Below are 16,430 nucleotides of genomic sequence, written 5' to 3'. Positions count from 1 at the left end.
AGGTCGGCTAGAACTATGGGGTGAGTGAAAAGCACTCATCTCATAGTTCTCCTTTAAGAGGTCAGAAATGGTCGCCTACATTTTTTCTCCATACAAGTTTCCTTTAAAACTTAACATCGGGGGTGGGTTCTCTAATAAGCACTTTTTTTTTCTATGCCAGGCAAATTTGTTCTGGCCTTAAGCACTTATTTATAAATACACGTTTTTTTGGTTTAAATCACAAGTTTTTAGATTTATATTTTGATGAGTATTATATGCACAATATTTTGCCTGGCAAACATTGCTATGGCCTTATACACTTATTTACACACACATATAAGTGCTTTTTTATTAGATCATGGTTTTTTTTTGTTTGGTTTTTTTCCCCCTCTCCTTTTAGAAGAGATTAACATTGTTATTACAATGAGGTGAGATGGTGGATATTAAACACAGAGTAAATATAAAATAGATCACTATATAAAGGTGAAGGTTTTTTAAATTTATGGAGAGAACTAGCCGATAATCAAGATTAGAATGAAGAATTGGAGGGGGATATGAAGTCCCTTAGGGCTGTTTAGGGAATGATGTATAGATTTTTTGTTATTTATTTATTTATTTTCCTTTTTTTTTGTATGTTTGTTGTCTATGTTGGAAATAATAAATATATATTGAAACAAACTTAACATCGGGATAATTTCTTTTAACTGTCCCTGTAACAAACAAAAAAAAAGGAGCTTGGGCTAGAATACTCACCTTCAATCTAGATCTGTGTCCTGTATAACCTCTTGCTACCAGATGTCCTTAGTCTTCTGGGCTGAATGACACCCAGCGTCACTTAACCTGGAAAACTAAAACTGTGAGTGCAGGGTCGTGGCTCTTCACCCCCGAACATGGTATTGTTGCAGAAAGCAGAGCTGTTGTCATTACATCAGTGCTGCTCTCTGCATAATCCAGGACTGCCCACTGCCATTTCCAGTGTATCTTTTGAATGCCTCCCATGTTTATAAAACTCATCTTCTAGAATTCTGTTGTCATGAGGGTACGACCTAAAGTGAAAAAACGAAAACTCAGATTTCCCTGCCTTCGCTCCTGCTCTGCTGAGGCTGCTAGAAGATAAACGTTGTCTCATTGATCAAGAAATGTATTTACAGTAATATTTCCACATCAAGCTATTTATTTTGGCACACATATACGGCTCATGTGTACACAAATTACCTATGGCAACTAGCAAAATATGAAAGCTGTGTGGGACCAGAAGGACTCAACAAAGTTTCTTAAAGTAGAACTGAAGCTAAAACTTTTTTTTTAGGGGTGTTACAACCACTGACAGATTTTTTTTTCCCCACCTGTGTCCAATTAGGAGATTTCACTTCACTTCCTGTCTGATAGCCACAACAGGAAGTGAAAGAAAATCCCATCAAAATGAGGGGAATCCCTGGTGTCGAGCAGTGTCACCAGAACTAATGTTGCCATTGGAGGAATTTCCATCTATTCCTGTTCTGATGACAACCCACAATTTGGGATTTTTTTTCTACTTTCACTTAACGGTCATCAAAGACAAATGCAGAGGGTGAATCCCCCTAATGGAAACACAGCAATAAAGACCTGGCAGCGGTTCTAATCCCTTCCCACTCTATCCAAAACGATGTAAAAAAAAGTTTTGCCATCAGCTGCATTTTAACTATGTTCCCACGTACATCAATTTCTGTACAGATGAACTGGGAAAATTAGGCATGGTCAGCACATATTATGCAACTAGAAATGAACCTAGAAATGGAAAATAGAGCAGCGGGATCCAGAGGTGGGTAGCTGGGTTACTGTTAGAAGGCGGGGGAGGGGGAAGAGTGCTAGAGAGGTCAGCCCTGATCTGATTCACCCCAATAAATTTGCCAAGTTGCAGGATGTTGGGGACATCAGTTCAGGGGGGACACTGCTGGAGCACGACTCATTTTGGTCACCAGTACTAAGAAAAGATGTCCTTGAGTTCAAAAAAGTCCAGCGGAGGGCAACCAAACTAATTGGGGTATGGAGGACCAGAGCTACGAGACAAGGCTACTAAATTTAAACATGTTCACATTAGAGGTGAGGAGATTAAGGGGGGATATGATTTCCATGTACAAGATGTTCAATGGTGGTAGCAACATTAGCGATAAACTGTTTAAAATTAACTCCATTACAAAAACTAGAGGCCATCACCTAAAATTGGTGGAAAAAAAATTCCAGCACAAGGGGCGAAGGGGGTTCTTCACAGTAAGATCAGTTAGGGTCTGGAACTCACTGCCACAGGCGGTGATTTCAGCAAATAATGTGGAATTGTTCAAGAAACTTTTGGACGATTTCTTAAGGGACCGTAATATACAGGGGTACAGGTACTCCTAGAATGAGATCCTAATAGGTTGGACTTGATGGACTAATGTCTTTATTCAACCTCAAATACTATGTAACTATGTAACCTGCAATCTGGGTTTAGTAGAAAAGTGCCAGTGTATGCTTCACGTGACTGACTTTTAGCCGTGACTCTGCAACAATAAAATATTATACTCCATAAAGCTGCAGTAATAAATAGAACAATCGGAGGTAATAAACAGAATGAATACTCAGCACATGTCGCTCTCCATGGTACTGAAGTGGGAACAGTCCACTTCTCCTAAGCTAATGACACATTTCCTCAGCAAAAACGCTCACTTCCCAATCACAGCACAACGGTGGGTAATGGTGACAGTGCATGATGAATTTCATCCAGATCATTTCTGCCACAGAGATATATCTCACTGAAAATGAGCCTTTAAAAACTTCTAGCCATATTTTATTTTATTTTTAATAACCTAATACATTCTTTATTGCATATTATTTACTATAAACAAGAGCATTTTCACAAAATTATATATGAACTACCAAAAATGTTTGTGCGGCACATTAATATTTATGAGATAATCGATGAGGAGAAGGAATATAGGCAATAAACAAATGCGTGCTAAAACTGCATATTTATACATGACCTGAAAAGCAAACCTTGAAGCTCAAGTGTAGTGTACGTATCTAATACCTACCCTTGTTCCCCTGTAGTGAGAATTTGATCTTAATCATATATTTTATATTGATATCAATTGGAATAGACTCTATTAACCACTTGATGACCGGGGTGTTAAACCCCCTTCCTGGCCAGGCCATTTTTCAGCATTCAGCGCTGCGGTACTTTGAATAACATTTCTTCTGTCATGCAACGCTGTACTGAAATTACTTTTATACCATTTTTGGGGACAGATAGAGCTGTCTTTTGGTGGTATTTAATCACCACTGGGGTTTTTATTTCTTACTATATTAAGGAAAAATTACAGAAATTTTGAAAAAATAACTGTTTCCCCTATATTAAATTATGAAACATTTATTATTATCCAATTTTTTGGTAAAATATAAAAGACTGGGTCACGTCGGGTAAATAGACACCAAGCCTTAAAATTGTGCATGCCCGCGAAACTTCAAAAAATTACAATACCCAAAATTGGCCATAAGCTTTAAAAGCTTTTACCGCCCAGCAGTCTAGTGTTATCAGTGATTGATGGCCCTAAAATTTTGCTCTCACTGCGACGTTTGCGGCGATATGTAACATGTGTAGCGCAATTGTAGTTTTCGCGTGTTGGCGTATACGTTTTTGTTTGCTTTTTTTTACATTTCTTTATATGTGACTTTTCTTTTTTTACTTTTTTTTACACTCAAAGAAGAACTATGAGATGAGTGCTTTTCACTCACCTCATAGTTCTAGCTGACCTGTGACAATGAGACTGTCACAGGTCGGCTCAGTAGATCGGGAAGTGAGCGAACACATACCGGCGTTCGCTCACTTCTCGATCCTGTCACAGCTCTCCGTGACAGGGGAGTGGCTGGATTCCCCCCTCCCCGCTCCGATCCTCTAGCGCTGACTGGCGGAACGGTCGGGGGAGGGTACAGCTGGGTCTGCTTCTAGATAGGCAGAGCCAGCTGTCACTCACGCAGCCGGGCGGATCCAGACATAATTGTCGGGATCCGCTTCAGCCGCGGCGTCTCAGTATACCGCGAGCTGTAGCTCGTGGTATACTGAGCTTAGGGTGACGGGAGGATGCTAGTTTGTGTCCTCTCGTTACCCTAAGGAGAACTATGGGGAAAAGCCCTAACCCCATAGTTCTCCTTTAATGTTATTGCTATCACATAAGGGGCTAACCATCCCCTATATCACAGCACAGCCACACTGACAGGTCCTATTTATGGCGACATTAGGGGTCTCTAAGACCCCTAATGTCACCTGGGGACCCCCAAAGAAGCTGAGAAGCTTCTTGTCTGGCTATAGCAGCCAGAGGAATGACAGCTGAATGCAGAAGTGATGTAATACACACCACTACTGCATTCAGATGTCAGAGGGAGTCAGCAAAGAGAAAGATGCTGATATCCCTCCCATCTTCCTCCTGACACCCTCTCGAGCCGGACCCGGGCCGCAGATGGGGCAGCGGATTGAAAGTTAGGGTACAGGGGGGGTGCACTGCAGGAGGGTGGTGGCGCGCAGGGCAGCACATACAAGCGATTGGACGGCTATAGAGCCACCGATTGCTTGCATGTGTAATAGCCGGTAACGTCTGTTTCCATTCAACTGTTTTTTCCCACCCTAGCGCGCGCAGACAGCAAGCAGTTAATAATATTATCGTGGTAAAAGTAGTATTAAACTCTCAAACATTTTTTCAATAAAGAATCCAGATTAAACAAATATACATTGCCCAGCAAAGCATTGCTTTACAATTTTGCCCAAACACTTACAATCTTTATGTTTCTGAACAGATGCTTCCAGCTCTCTTAGCTCAGTTTCCCTGAACTATCTGTCCAGTACAAAATCACAAGGGACAGAGCAGATTCCAGCAAATGTTCATCTACTAGCTTGGAGTGAGGAGAGGGGAGCAGGGTGGAGGAGATTAGCTTGATTTGCTGTGTCTGTGTGTTTGTGGATATACAGTATATGCCCATAACCCATCGCACTCCTAACTGGAATCGAAACCTAATAGGTGGGTCAGAAATGGAAGCGGATGGTGCCGCCAGTCAATCCATAATAAAAAGTAGAAACAACTGACACTCGAAAATTCCTTGCATCAAATCTTCTTTATTGACATGATCAAGGTGGTTTTACAGTGTATGGCAACATTTCAGAACCCTATCCGGTTCTTTCCTCAGGCAAGCAAAGTGCTGTGTTTGTGGAGACACGCACAAGGGTGACTGCATAGCACTCTGCTTGAAAAAGGAGTCACTCTAAAACAGGAAATCAGTGCCAGTGCTCAGGGGACCAGCTGATTCTGCAGGAAACTAAAAACTTTTAGACATCAAGGAGCAGCATCCATTGTAAGTGATTTCATAAGCATTTAAAAAAACCTAAACTCCTTTTGACTTTAATATCGCTTTAAGCTCCTGAAAGCTTTAACCTTGCAGAGCATTTCACATATAAAAGATACATTTGAGATGAATCCAATACTTTCATATGAGTAATGTATTGTAGAGAATAAAATGAATAAAGTGATTAAGTCCTGCATTTATAAAATGCACAAAAAATAGTGTCCTGACCTATAGCAGAAACATCATATATACACAGAATACATATATAATGAGTTGTATAAATAATCAAACATGTAGAACATTAAGCTTTGTAGGTCAAGGTAACTAGAGTTCATGTAGGGCATTTAGGCTTTGTAGATTGAGGTAACAAGAATTATTATTATTTGAACACTCCTGAATTGCTGCTTTTTCCCAGCCGGCTGAATAAGGACTCATGCACACTATGTTGAAAAAACATAAGCTCAGGTATGTTTGGAGCTCCGTTCTATGCTAATGCTTTTCTATGACGCCAGCTGCATCTAAGTTCATTTAGTCTTGAAGCACTTGCCCAATTCTAGGATTTTCTGTGTTCTGGGTCTGTTTATCCCGGCTTTACGCAGCTAAACGCATATAAATTGTGTAAATGCGACTAAGCCCAGCAACAACTAAACGCTGGAAAAAGTGATCTGGAAAGCATAAAGTTGTTTATTCTTCGCAGATAATCTCTTGTGCTTAAACGCAGCCGGCTAGTGTGCATGAGGCCTAAACCTACTTCTTAAAGATCTGCCTGTTGTCGATCTTTCGTTTGATATACTTCACCCCCCTTATTAACATGCAATTAAAATGTTTTAATCAAATTATTTTATTTTTCAAGAAATACCTGTTTTGAGACCCAGTGATGTCATTTTTTAGATTGTCTGCTGCTCTTTGCTCTGAATTTGACTCCTGTAGACATCACAGCTTTCCACCTCAAGCCTTTTTCAAAAAAATTATATAAAAGAACACATCCTCATGATCCCATTAGATTTTCCTGCTTCTCTCTGCTGGCCTCTGGGAGCTGAAGACTTCAGCTGTACCCTCAGCTGACTGGCTGATTGGTAGCACAGACATCTAAAGGGGTGTCAGGGATGTGTTGTTTCACATAAAGCTCAGAAACTAAAGATTGATGGTAGAGAAAACTAATAGTTGTTGGAGGGGGATCAACAATCGCATATATCCAGGGGAGAAGTGATTGATGAATTATGGAGGTCATTCAGACAGGAAGTGAAGGTGGGCTCAAGATAGTTGCTGCAGGTTCAAAGTGGTTTTTCGTGGAGATGCAAGTTTACAGGGTTAAGAGTAATTTGATTTCACACCGGAGAGGACTTGCTTCACGTGCGGAGGTAAAAAAGGTAAGACTGCAGTTCAGCTTTAAGAATTAACCCAAACCAGGACTCTACTACAGCTTATGGCAAATGAACGTGACTGCAGGGGCCATATCTAGAAAGTGCTGGCTCTCCTCTGACAGCTGAGATGGGAAGGCTGTGTGTACATCTCTCCGGTCTGCTTCCCACACTCCATCCTGAACTAATTTGCTGTGGTTCTGGGTCTCCCTAAAGAGTGGGGGGCCCAGAAAACCACGGTGGGGAGGCAGCTGGCAGAGAAGAATGGACCATGGGGGGAAGCGTCGTGGGGTTAGGACGGAGCAGCAGGCTAAATACATCACTTGAACGGCCCCTCCTCTGTACATTTAGCCCTGCTTGCCTGAAGCAGTGCTAAATGTAGAAAAAAAACACTTGCCTGCTCTCTCCTCCTCCCTGGCTGTGGCTGCTGCAGTGACATCTGGCAGCGTGGCGGAGAACTGACACCGTTGCTAGGGCCCGGTCGCGGCCGCGACCTCTGCGACCCTGGTAGTTCCGCCACTGGTTGCGCTAGAAGGAGGCTGAGGAGCCGCAGAAGGCACACGGTGGCCCACTCAACAGGGGTTTGCGACCCACTTTTGGGTAGCAAACCACAGGTTGAGAACCACTGTTCTAGAGTAAGAATAGAACATACCGAACGCAGGGCATATACAGTTTACAGAATACATGTAGCTGGTGATGTGCCTGGTGGGTGCAACAGTATGTGCACATGTATGGGTGTTTCTGTGCGTTGCATATAGGGCAGCCCATTTAGTTTCAATAGGCTGCCCTACACACTACAAGCTCACCAAAGAAGTCCTTGCACCTTTTTCTTTTTTTTAAATGCGCCGCATGAAAATGCATGCTACTTTTTTACCATGACTACTGGTGAACCATCCTTTTCTTTATATGCTCCAAGATGGAGGCTCTTATTAGTTAGGACCACACTACACAGAGGGGCCTTGACAAGGCAGTGCGGCTTCCACATATTCTGCAAAATTTGTGCAACTAAAACATCTCTTTTAACCCTAAAAGATAGACAGTTTAATTTTTTTTTGCAGGCTAGCTGGTAAGTGTGCTGGGAAACCTTTTGCTTTTGGCACATATCTTTGCGCACATTGCCACAGTGCACAGATGTAAATGGGGGTTCAAAGTGTTTTCTACTGCATTGTTCTAGGGTGTTGTTCTCTGCTTAAAAAATTAGGTTTTTAATTCTGCATCCATTTCAGTTCAGTCAATGATGTGGCAGTTTCACACCAGCCCTCTACAAATGAGAATGCCCCCCTGGTGTGTGAGATGAACATATCCCAAAATCACTTTCAGTAATGAATGACAGTTACCTCTCCCAGTGGCTGCAGACATTGGGATCCTCTGGATTCAGCAAGACAGCTGTTCCAAGCACCAGGCACAAAATGAACACCTTTACAGTCCATCGCACGGCAGCAAAGAGCTTCATTGTGTCACCTGCAGAGACAGAATAGGTCTTAGATGTGACAAAAAGGAAAACCTAACACAAAGCTGAGAATTTAGATAAAAAGATAGATTGCAAAAAAAAAAAGTAGGCTGGACAAAATGACAAATGTATTTTTATTGTATTTATGTAATTATGAGGGAGGCATTCATAACAAAGCTTAGAACAACCTTAAAGTGTATTTCCACTTTTGGAATCAAATTTAAGAAACACCCTCTATGTGTTTGTTATGTCTTCCTAGTCGCACAGAAAACCGGAACAAAAAATAATGGAAAAAATATTTCTTATCTTTTAGATGTGTCTGTGTAGATGGCCGTTGGAGCTACTCTGCACAATTGCAGAAAACTCTGTCCCCATAGAAATACTAGGGACATACTGAGCTTCCTCTCACTACCATACAATGCTTTCAGATTTTTAACACATTTTTCTAGGACAGACAGTGTTCCTATCTAGCTTACAACTGATGAGATCTGCCAGCACAGTACAGACAGGGTTCATAAGGTTAAAGATTAACTTCCCCCTTGCATTCCAGATAAACATTTTTGTGTATTTTTTGTAAGTTATGCAATTTGAATATGAACATGTAACAAATGTAAAATAGGTGTTATCCCAATATAGCTGCCAAAATGGAAATACACTCGCACAGCGAACAGCTTTGCAAATGAGATTTGCAGCTCATTATGGGCACTAGATAGAGCTGAGGAGCATAAAAAATTCCTATCCTACTCGGGTCCACCTATTGGCCATAGTGGCCATAACACGCTGTAAATCTCGTTCACATAGCTGTTTGCTATGCAAATGGTTTATAATTACTCGCTTAGTAGGTGCACCACTCACCACACATACTTGATATCCCCACGATGAACAAATACTTTGGCGTTTCAACATCTGCACATTGAGCACAGAGAGTTGCTTGCTCAGTACCGCCACTAATCATTCCTTTTTTCAATGTCTACAAAATGTTATCTGATTGGAGGAGATAGAGAGAAGGGGCAGATCACGTCACAATCTCCACCTCAGCCATCTAGAGAACGCCTTGTACTCATTGAAACAAAATACAATGGCATTCTCTGAATTCTCTGCATTGCTGACTGATTTAATGTGCTCTGTGCAGAGGTTAAGCCGCTAGTGCCGTAGTCGTAGTTGTCACGCTAGAACAGGGACCAGGTACTATTTTAATGAAAGATTTAAAAATATTGAAATTGCATCAACATGCTAAAGCACGGATATTTTTTTTGCCGATACTCGCCAATACCGAATACCGATACTGGAAGTCCCATTAAGGAAGCCAAGTGGTGTGTAATGACTCGCCACCCGGCTTCCCGTTGAGCCGGACAGCGTGTAAAACTCGGCCCCTGGCTTCCCGATTAGCAGGGAAGCCGTCTTCATGCTCCCTCGTCACCCGGAGGAGACATGGAGCCGGCTTTCTGGCCAATCAGGAAGCCGGGGGGCCGGTAATGACTCGCCGTCCGGCTTCCTGCTACCGGAAGCTCAGGTATCGAGCTAGGCATCGGAGCATTTGGACGAGTACGAGTACTCGCCCAAATACAAGGCATCTGCACCGATACTAGTATTGATATCGGTACATCCTTAGTTAAAGCTTATTCAAGATTTTAGTGATTGGGTTTACATCTACTTTACGGTATCTGTGATTCTGACGACGGTCTGCTTGATTATCAGACTGACCTGTATATCTTTTCTAGACTTTGGTTTTATACACCCTTTCAAGGGCTGCCATCATTTAGACCAGGGGTCAGCAACCTGCGGCTCCGGTCCTGGGCATTGGCTCCCGGAGTTTTCTTTTCTGTGGGAAACAGGTCCAAATGGCTCTTTGAGTGTTTAAGGTTGCTGACCCCTGATTTAGACCAATAATTAACCACTTCACAGTCATGAAGCTACAGAAAGAGACAGGGCAGCAGTCACAGATACATGAATTTACCACAACATTAAAATCAATGGTTGTTATTCTGAAAGGTTCTATTTATTGGCAACTGCTAACAACTCATTTTATCAGAAGCAGAGCGGACCTCCCCTCGCAATCTACATACACGCCATTTGCTGCAATTGCTATTTATGTGAAATGCACTTAACCCCGTATCGACCAGCTATGGTAGCAACTCCATGGTTCACGTGTTTACTGTCACTGCGGCACAATTACTTTGTAACGCTTATATTGGAAATCAAAAACAGGAAACCTGGACCGGGAATGTCCTCCAATCCCAGTCCAGATACTTCTTGGGTCATTTATGTAGTTGACCTTCTTCCGCTAATCAAGTGTACTTCTACTGCCATTGTGTCAATGCCAAGGGCCCGTGGTGCAGAGCATCAAAGTGCTTTCTTCAGTAAGCAGGGAAGAGTTTCTCTACATTTGGTACGCTGCGTCCCCATTTACTTGCCCCTAAAATGTATTCTAATCACATGAGTGCGGTCTCCACGGGGCACTTGTACCGGCACGCAGCCCTCAGGGGAGTGTTTAACATGGTCTGCTTGCTGTGAATGCCTCCTTCATTGTGTGTAATCAGGACAGTGAGTACATCAGACATGCCTCTATTGTCATGTAATATCTTTAGAGTTTAATGGATTATGTCCTATTTGGGCTCCGGGGAATTTCGTTTACAACTTAGATTTTCCGTAGAAAACCTGTTATACACCAGAAATAAAATATAGACATTTATCAAGTATAATTAACCCATAAAAGGTATATTGATAAATATAGCATCCATTAATAAACAGATAATCCCTATTAAAAGGATATATGTGCTTTTTTAAACTCCTAAGTAATTTTGATATATTCAAGGACATGTAACTTTGCTAACATATCTATTGCTTTTAATATAATCTTTTATGCACTTCACATGCCCAGGGCAGGGTGAAAATTGCTTTGTTTACAACCGGGGAAAATTAAACGACAAAGACTTGTATAACATTGGCAGGGTTGTCCAAATAAGAAATCTGGCTGAAAAGAATTACATGCATGATCACTTGCAGTCTCCACTAGGGTTGCATGTGACAAGGTGAGAAAACAGAAGCACAATTGTGACATCTGTGACCCCATAAAAGGAAGTGCCTGAGCAAGAACTAGGGATGTCCTGATACAAGCATCGGTATCGGGACCGATACAGGGCATTTTGATAAGTACTTGTACTTGTCAAAATGCCCCGATACATAGCGCCGAAGCTTGCGCTATGGTTTTTTTTCTTTACTGACTTTGCCAAGCGTTGCGTCACTGCTGCTCCGGTGGGCAGAGCTCCAGGTGGGGTCCTAATTTAGGTGGCTGGCGACTGCCCAGAGGACCCCACTCAGAGCGCCACCCACCGGAGCAGCAGTGACGCAACGCTCCTCTTCAGCTCAGCGCCGATGACGTCCTTCAGTGCCGGAGAGCAGCGGCGAGTCAGGGCTGGTCCGGGGGGGGGAGCTCCAGGTGGGGTGCCAATTTAGCTGGCCGGCACCTCTGGGTAGTCGCCGGCCAGCTAAATTAGGACCGCACCTGGAGCTCCAACCACCGGACCAGCGTTGACTCGTCGCTGCTCTCCCGCACAGTGCCGCACATCGTGAGCAGTGAGTGAGGGCAAGGGGTGTCCCTATTAAGAAGAGGATAATTGTAAATCTATTGTCTGCAGTGTATTAGCAGTCTGTACTCTATATGTAGGACATATAGAGTACAGACTGCTAATACACTGCAGACAATAGATTTACAATTATCCTCTGCTAATATGAACAGGTTAAATGATCCATAGTACAACTACATGTTATGTACATATTATGTACTACGGAACATTTAACCCATTCATGTTAGCAGTGCAAAATTGTAAATTTATTGGTGCAGTGTATTCTATATGTACTGTACATGTATAGTACACATTACCAATTCCTTGCAGCAATAGATTTACAATTCTCTCCTGCTAACATGAATGGGTTAAATGATCTGTAGTACAACTACATGTTATGTACATATTATGCACTATGGATCATTTAACCTATTCATGTTAGCATGGGATAATTGTAACTCTAATACTGCAGTGTACTGGACGTGTGTGCTGTATATGTACTATGGATCATGATTTAACCTATTCATGTTAGCAGAGCAGAATTGTGAGCTCCTCCCACAAGCTGAGCATCGAGATGCGATGCAGCGATCCTGCCCAGCGCGGACTACAAGAGGCACAGCTTGAGGCAACAGGGATCGGAGTGGAACTGAGTGAGGGAAGCTGGGACAGGGCTGGCTGTAAATCTATTGCTATAGTGTACTGGACATGCGTACTATATATGTAGAACATATATACAGCACACACCTCCACTACACTACAGCAATAGAGTTACGATTCTCCCCTGCTAACATGAATAGGTTAAATCATGATCCATAGTACATAACATGTAGCCGTACTATGGATCATTTAAAGTCACCTATCCCTTTAAGAAAAAGTATCGGTAATTGGTATCGGCAAGTACATGAGGGGAAGTACGTGTACTTGGTCTTGAAAAAGTGGTATCGGGACATCCCTAGCAAGAACCTTCGTGGCAGGATCACCAGATATAAAAGCTGCAGATTTAAACAGACTGAAAACAACATTGAAAATGACATTACCATATTACAGTGTATATGAGATTTCATCGACTGGATTCAGATCTTCTTTAAAGCTTGAAGTCACAGGTAACCTCTTTTTAAACCTACTGTCATTTCCGGCGTGATCTATGTGTTATCAGTGCTTCTGCCCTTAATGGATGGGCATTATTGTTTCCTGATATGTTCAATAGCTGCCTTATTTTCATACTAATGGGATAAATGAATGATAATTGCATTAACTACCTGCCTTTTGCTACCATTTTGTATGCTCTTACACATTAAACCAGTATAATGTTAGCCAGCATGGGAGCAATTACTAAAGTGACACTGGGGCGTGCGGAAAGATTTTGAGCATTTAACATAGATGGCACAAATTAAATCAAAATATGAAAGAGAAACGCAAATGAATGTATGCTTTTATAAAATAAATCTGATGTTGTTCCATCTCTGGGGATTGTGATGGCTAACAGTGCTGAAGATTCACCTCTTTCACATTCCCCAAAAAAGGTCTCCCCGCAGGTGAGAGGTTCAAAGACATTTTCCAAACCATCAAATCGATAACATAATTAACATATTATATGCTCTGTCTCCAAATCTCCCCAGACTTTGCTATGCCCTTGATTAGATTAAGCTGGCTGCTTGCTAATGACATGTAATGTTAATTAAGAGAATTACATGATAGGTTTCCCCACGGATGGTAATGTAATGAGGTTGGTGCAGAGCCGAGACGTGGGAAGACAGATATGCAGCCTTAGAGACAGACTAAGAGACACATGGCTGCTGTGTGTTATAAACAGGGGTGTTCTGTGTTCCTGCAATTAGGGCCTGGAAGGCAGTGTCACTAATAACAGGCCAATTAGGAAACGGATGTGAGAAAAATCAGATTATCCGTGCAAGCAATACGGAATTCATTACCAAATGGCCCCGGCTGAGCAAATCCAGACTTTGGGGGCTGGTTCCTTGCAATTTTTTGGGTATATCAAAAGTGAACCAATTAACGGAAAAATCGTAAAGCCAGACAGTCAACTCTAGGAACCGGTAGGAAGTTTAAAATAACTGTTACAAAAAAGGAGGGCCAACGGTAGACTATATATCAGATATAAAGGTCCTTCTGTCCATTATGGTGAGATTTGTAGTTTCACCGCAGTTGAAGTGCCAAGGTTGCATACCCCTAACCTAAATGTTTATGGGCCACATCAAAAATGTATCATCCACTAGTAACATAGCTGGTGTGTCCTAAGCAATTCACATATAAAATCAGTGGTGGACAAATTGATATGCAATTCAGGAGCCAGTCTGACCAATCCAGGAGCAGGCAGAATTTATTTAGTAGCCAGCCCTACTGACAACAACTACAGAAAACCTTAAAGGTTAGGCACTAGCTGTAATTTTCATGCAGCATTGGCTCCTGGGATTTGTCCAGTCCTGAATAAAATAGATCATAATAGTATTAATAGTATTACCAATTTTGAGTGCCCCCCACAAGTTTTTTAAAATCATATAAATCCTCATAAAAGATGTCGTTAAATTTGAGAGTGTTCAGAGAAGGACAACAACATTTATAAAGGGAATGGAAGTTATGAAGATCACCTCCAGAAATTAAACTTCTTCTTCTTAGAGAAGAGACGCTTAAAATAGAACTATGGCCCAACCTTTATTGACCATAGTTCTCTTTAGGGTCACAGGAGGACATTAACTGTGTCCTCCTGTGACCCAAAACTCAGCATATATCGGGATGGACCGTTGCATGCTGATAGAGCAGAGCGGCGCTGCAGCCGGGAAATCAACCACCCAACTGCTTGATTGATAGCTGGCATTGGCTTTCTAGAGGCAGAGACAGCTGTGCCCGCCCCCTCCCCTGCCTATCCCTTCATTCAGCACTGGAAAACAGAGAGGGAAGGGAGGAATCCCTGTGGGGAGCGGTGACTGACAGTCACCATTCTCTACAGGGAGAAGATTGGGAACTCAGCGATCAGCGGTATGTAATCGCTCAGTTCTCAATCTATAGAGTGTGTGACAGCTGTAGTGTCATACATCGGCTCTAATTAAAGGGAGGAGTGTATTCCACTCTCCCCATAATTCTTCTTTAGGAGGGGATATGATTGCAATTTTTAAATTCATTATTGGGGACCACATTATCAAGAATAAACCGTTTTTTAACCTTACGAACTATGTAGCTATAATTTTTTTAATGGTTTTTAGCATTGATTTTTACAACCCATACAAAGAGCAACAAACAAGGGTATTTCAGGTTCAAATTCCCTGTTCTAGCAAGCTTGGATGCTTTGGTGGGCATCAGAATTTGCAGCTCTGTACTCGATCTCCACAAAGCCACACAAAATCTGGCACACTGTGAATGCCTAAAAGAGCAGCTTCAAACCAGCCATAAAATGTGTGCTAGCTTTGATAAAAGGCTTGTATAGTTAGGCACCAGCTGTCATATTTAGGAACACTTGTTACCTGGGATTTGTCCAGCCTGAAGTATATTCAAAGACTATTCATGCATTTAGAAGTCTCTCGCTGCAGTAAATAAAAGGTGTCTGTGAACGTGGCATGGTGCAGCTAAGAGTTTCAGGGCACTGTATCTATAAATTGGCAGGCAGCAGACGGACAAGGAATGCGCAAAATATCAATAGATCAATTTTTTAAATGTCTCCGAGGAAGCTAAGTTGTCAGTCACTGTTCTCTCTCTTATAATGTCATTATCAGCAAAGCTGCTAAATGATATGCAATGTACATTAACTGTATTGCAGATTTCACATTTTTATGATCCTGAGCAAAAGCATGCCAGCTCCAGAATAGAAAATACACTACCATTATGTGGCATCTTTTTTGTGCCGTCAGGCCGATGATCTGACAGATTAATCCATGAGTAAGATACAGTGGTGTGATTTGTTTTATGAGGCAGATGGGTAGTTATATTAAACAGCAGACATAAAAACCAGAAGTGTTTTAGCAGGATTCAGTGAAGGCAATAAAGTAAGTCTTCAGTTAATTGTAAGAAAATGTTAGTTAATCTAAATAAAACAACCATCAATTAATGTGGCCAATTTCATTTGGATTGATTTATTCCTATCAATTCCAGCAGACACTCAGTTGTTTTAGGAACAGTCAGTTCATAGGTACCTATGGATAAGGCTGGTACAATTAATCTGAAAACATCCCTTCATTACTTAAGGGCCTAGGTCAATAGGCTTTGGGGTTGTGTTGATGGGCAAATGTTCAGTTGTTCATGCTAGAGATAGTGGTTTATGGCATGTTGGAGCTCAACAACTGTCTGAGTCAAAGTTTGTGTAATTATATGACACAGGTTTTGAGGGTCTTCAGGGTGCTCTGCTATGTAAATACCATGCAGGTACCTCTAGATAATTTCTCAACCTTTTTTCAGTCACAGGACTCCTTTAAAAATATGCAAAATCTCGATCCCCCCCCTTACATCAGAGTCACCTTTTGCATCAGTAGCCCCTCTTTCATATCAGAGTCCCTTCTTTTCACATCAGCGTCCCTCCTTTGCATCAGGAGCCCCCTTCACATCAGAATTCTTTGAGCTTGCTCACACAGGGCTTGGCGAACAAATTGCCTGGGAGCTAAGTGGCGTAAAAAAATTGGATTTGAACTGTTTGGGATATATTGAGTGCTTGATTTTTTGAATACTTGTTGTCTCCCTTCCTTTTTAGACCCTTTTTTAGTATTTAAAAACTCTTTTTCC

The 16,430-nt window shown here is 41.8% G+C and overlaps 1 protein-coding gene across 3 annotated transcripts in view; it reads right to left on the bottom strand.

Annotated features, from left to right (window-relative positions):
• MEGF11 (multiple EGF like domains 11) overlaps nucleotides 1–16,430 on the bottom strand; it is a 434,557-nt gene that overhangs the window by 359,366 nt on the left and 58,761 nt on the right. For all 3 annotated transcript variants that reach the window (XM_018552848.1, XM_018552849.1, XM_018552850.1), the window contains exon 2: nucleotides 8,027–8,150. In XM_018552848.1, coding sequence (XP_018408350.1) covers nucleotides 8,027–8,142 — 116 coding nt within the window. In that variant the 5' untranslated portion in view covers nucleotides 8,143–8,150. The remainder of the gene's footprint in view (nucleotides 1–8,026; nucleotides 8,151–16,430) is intronic.

Source organism: Nanorana parkeri, unplaced genomic scaffold (genome assembly GCF_000935625.1).
Source record: "Nanorana parkeri isolate BGI_ZX_2015 unplaced genomic scaffold, ASM93562v1 scaffold98, whole genome shotgun sequence".
In the NCBI taxonomy this organism is placed as follows: domain Eukaryota; kingdom Metazoa; phylum Chordata; class Amphibia; order Anura; family Dicroglossidae; genus Nanorana; species Nanorana parkeri.
This window is presented reverse-complemented; position numbering and strand designations above follow the sequence as displayed.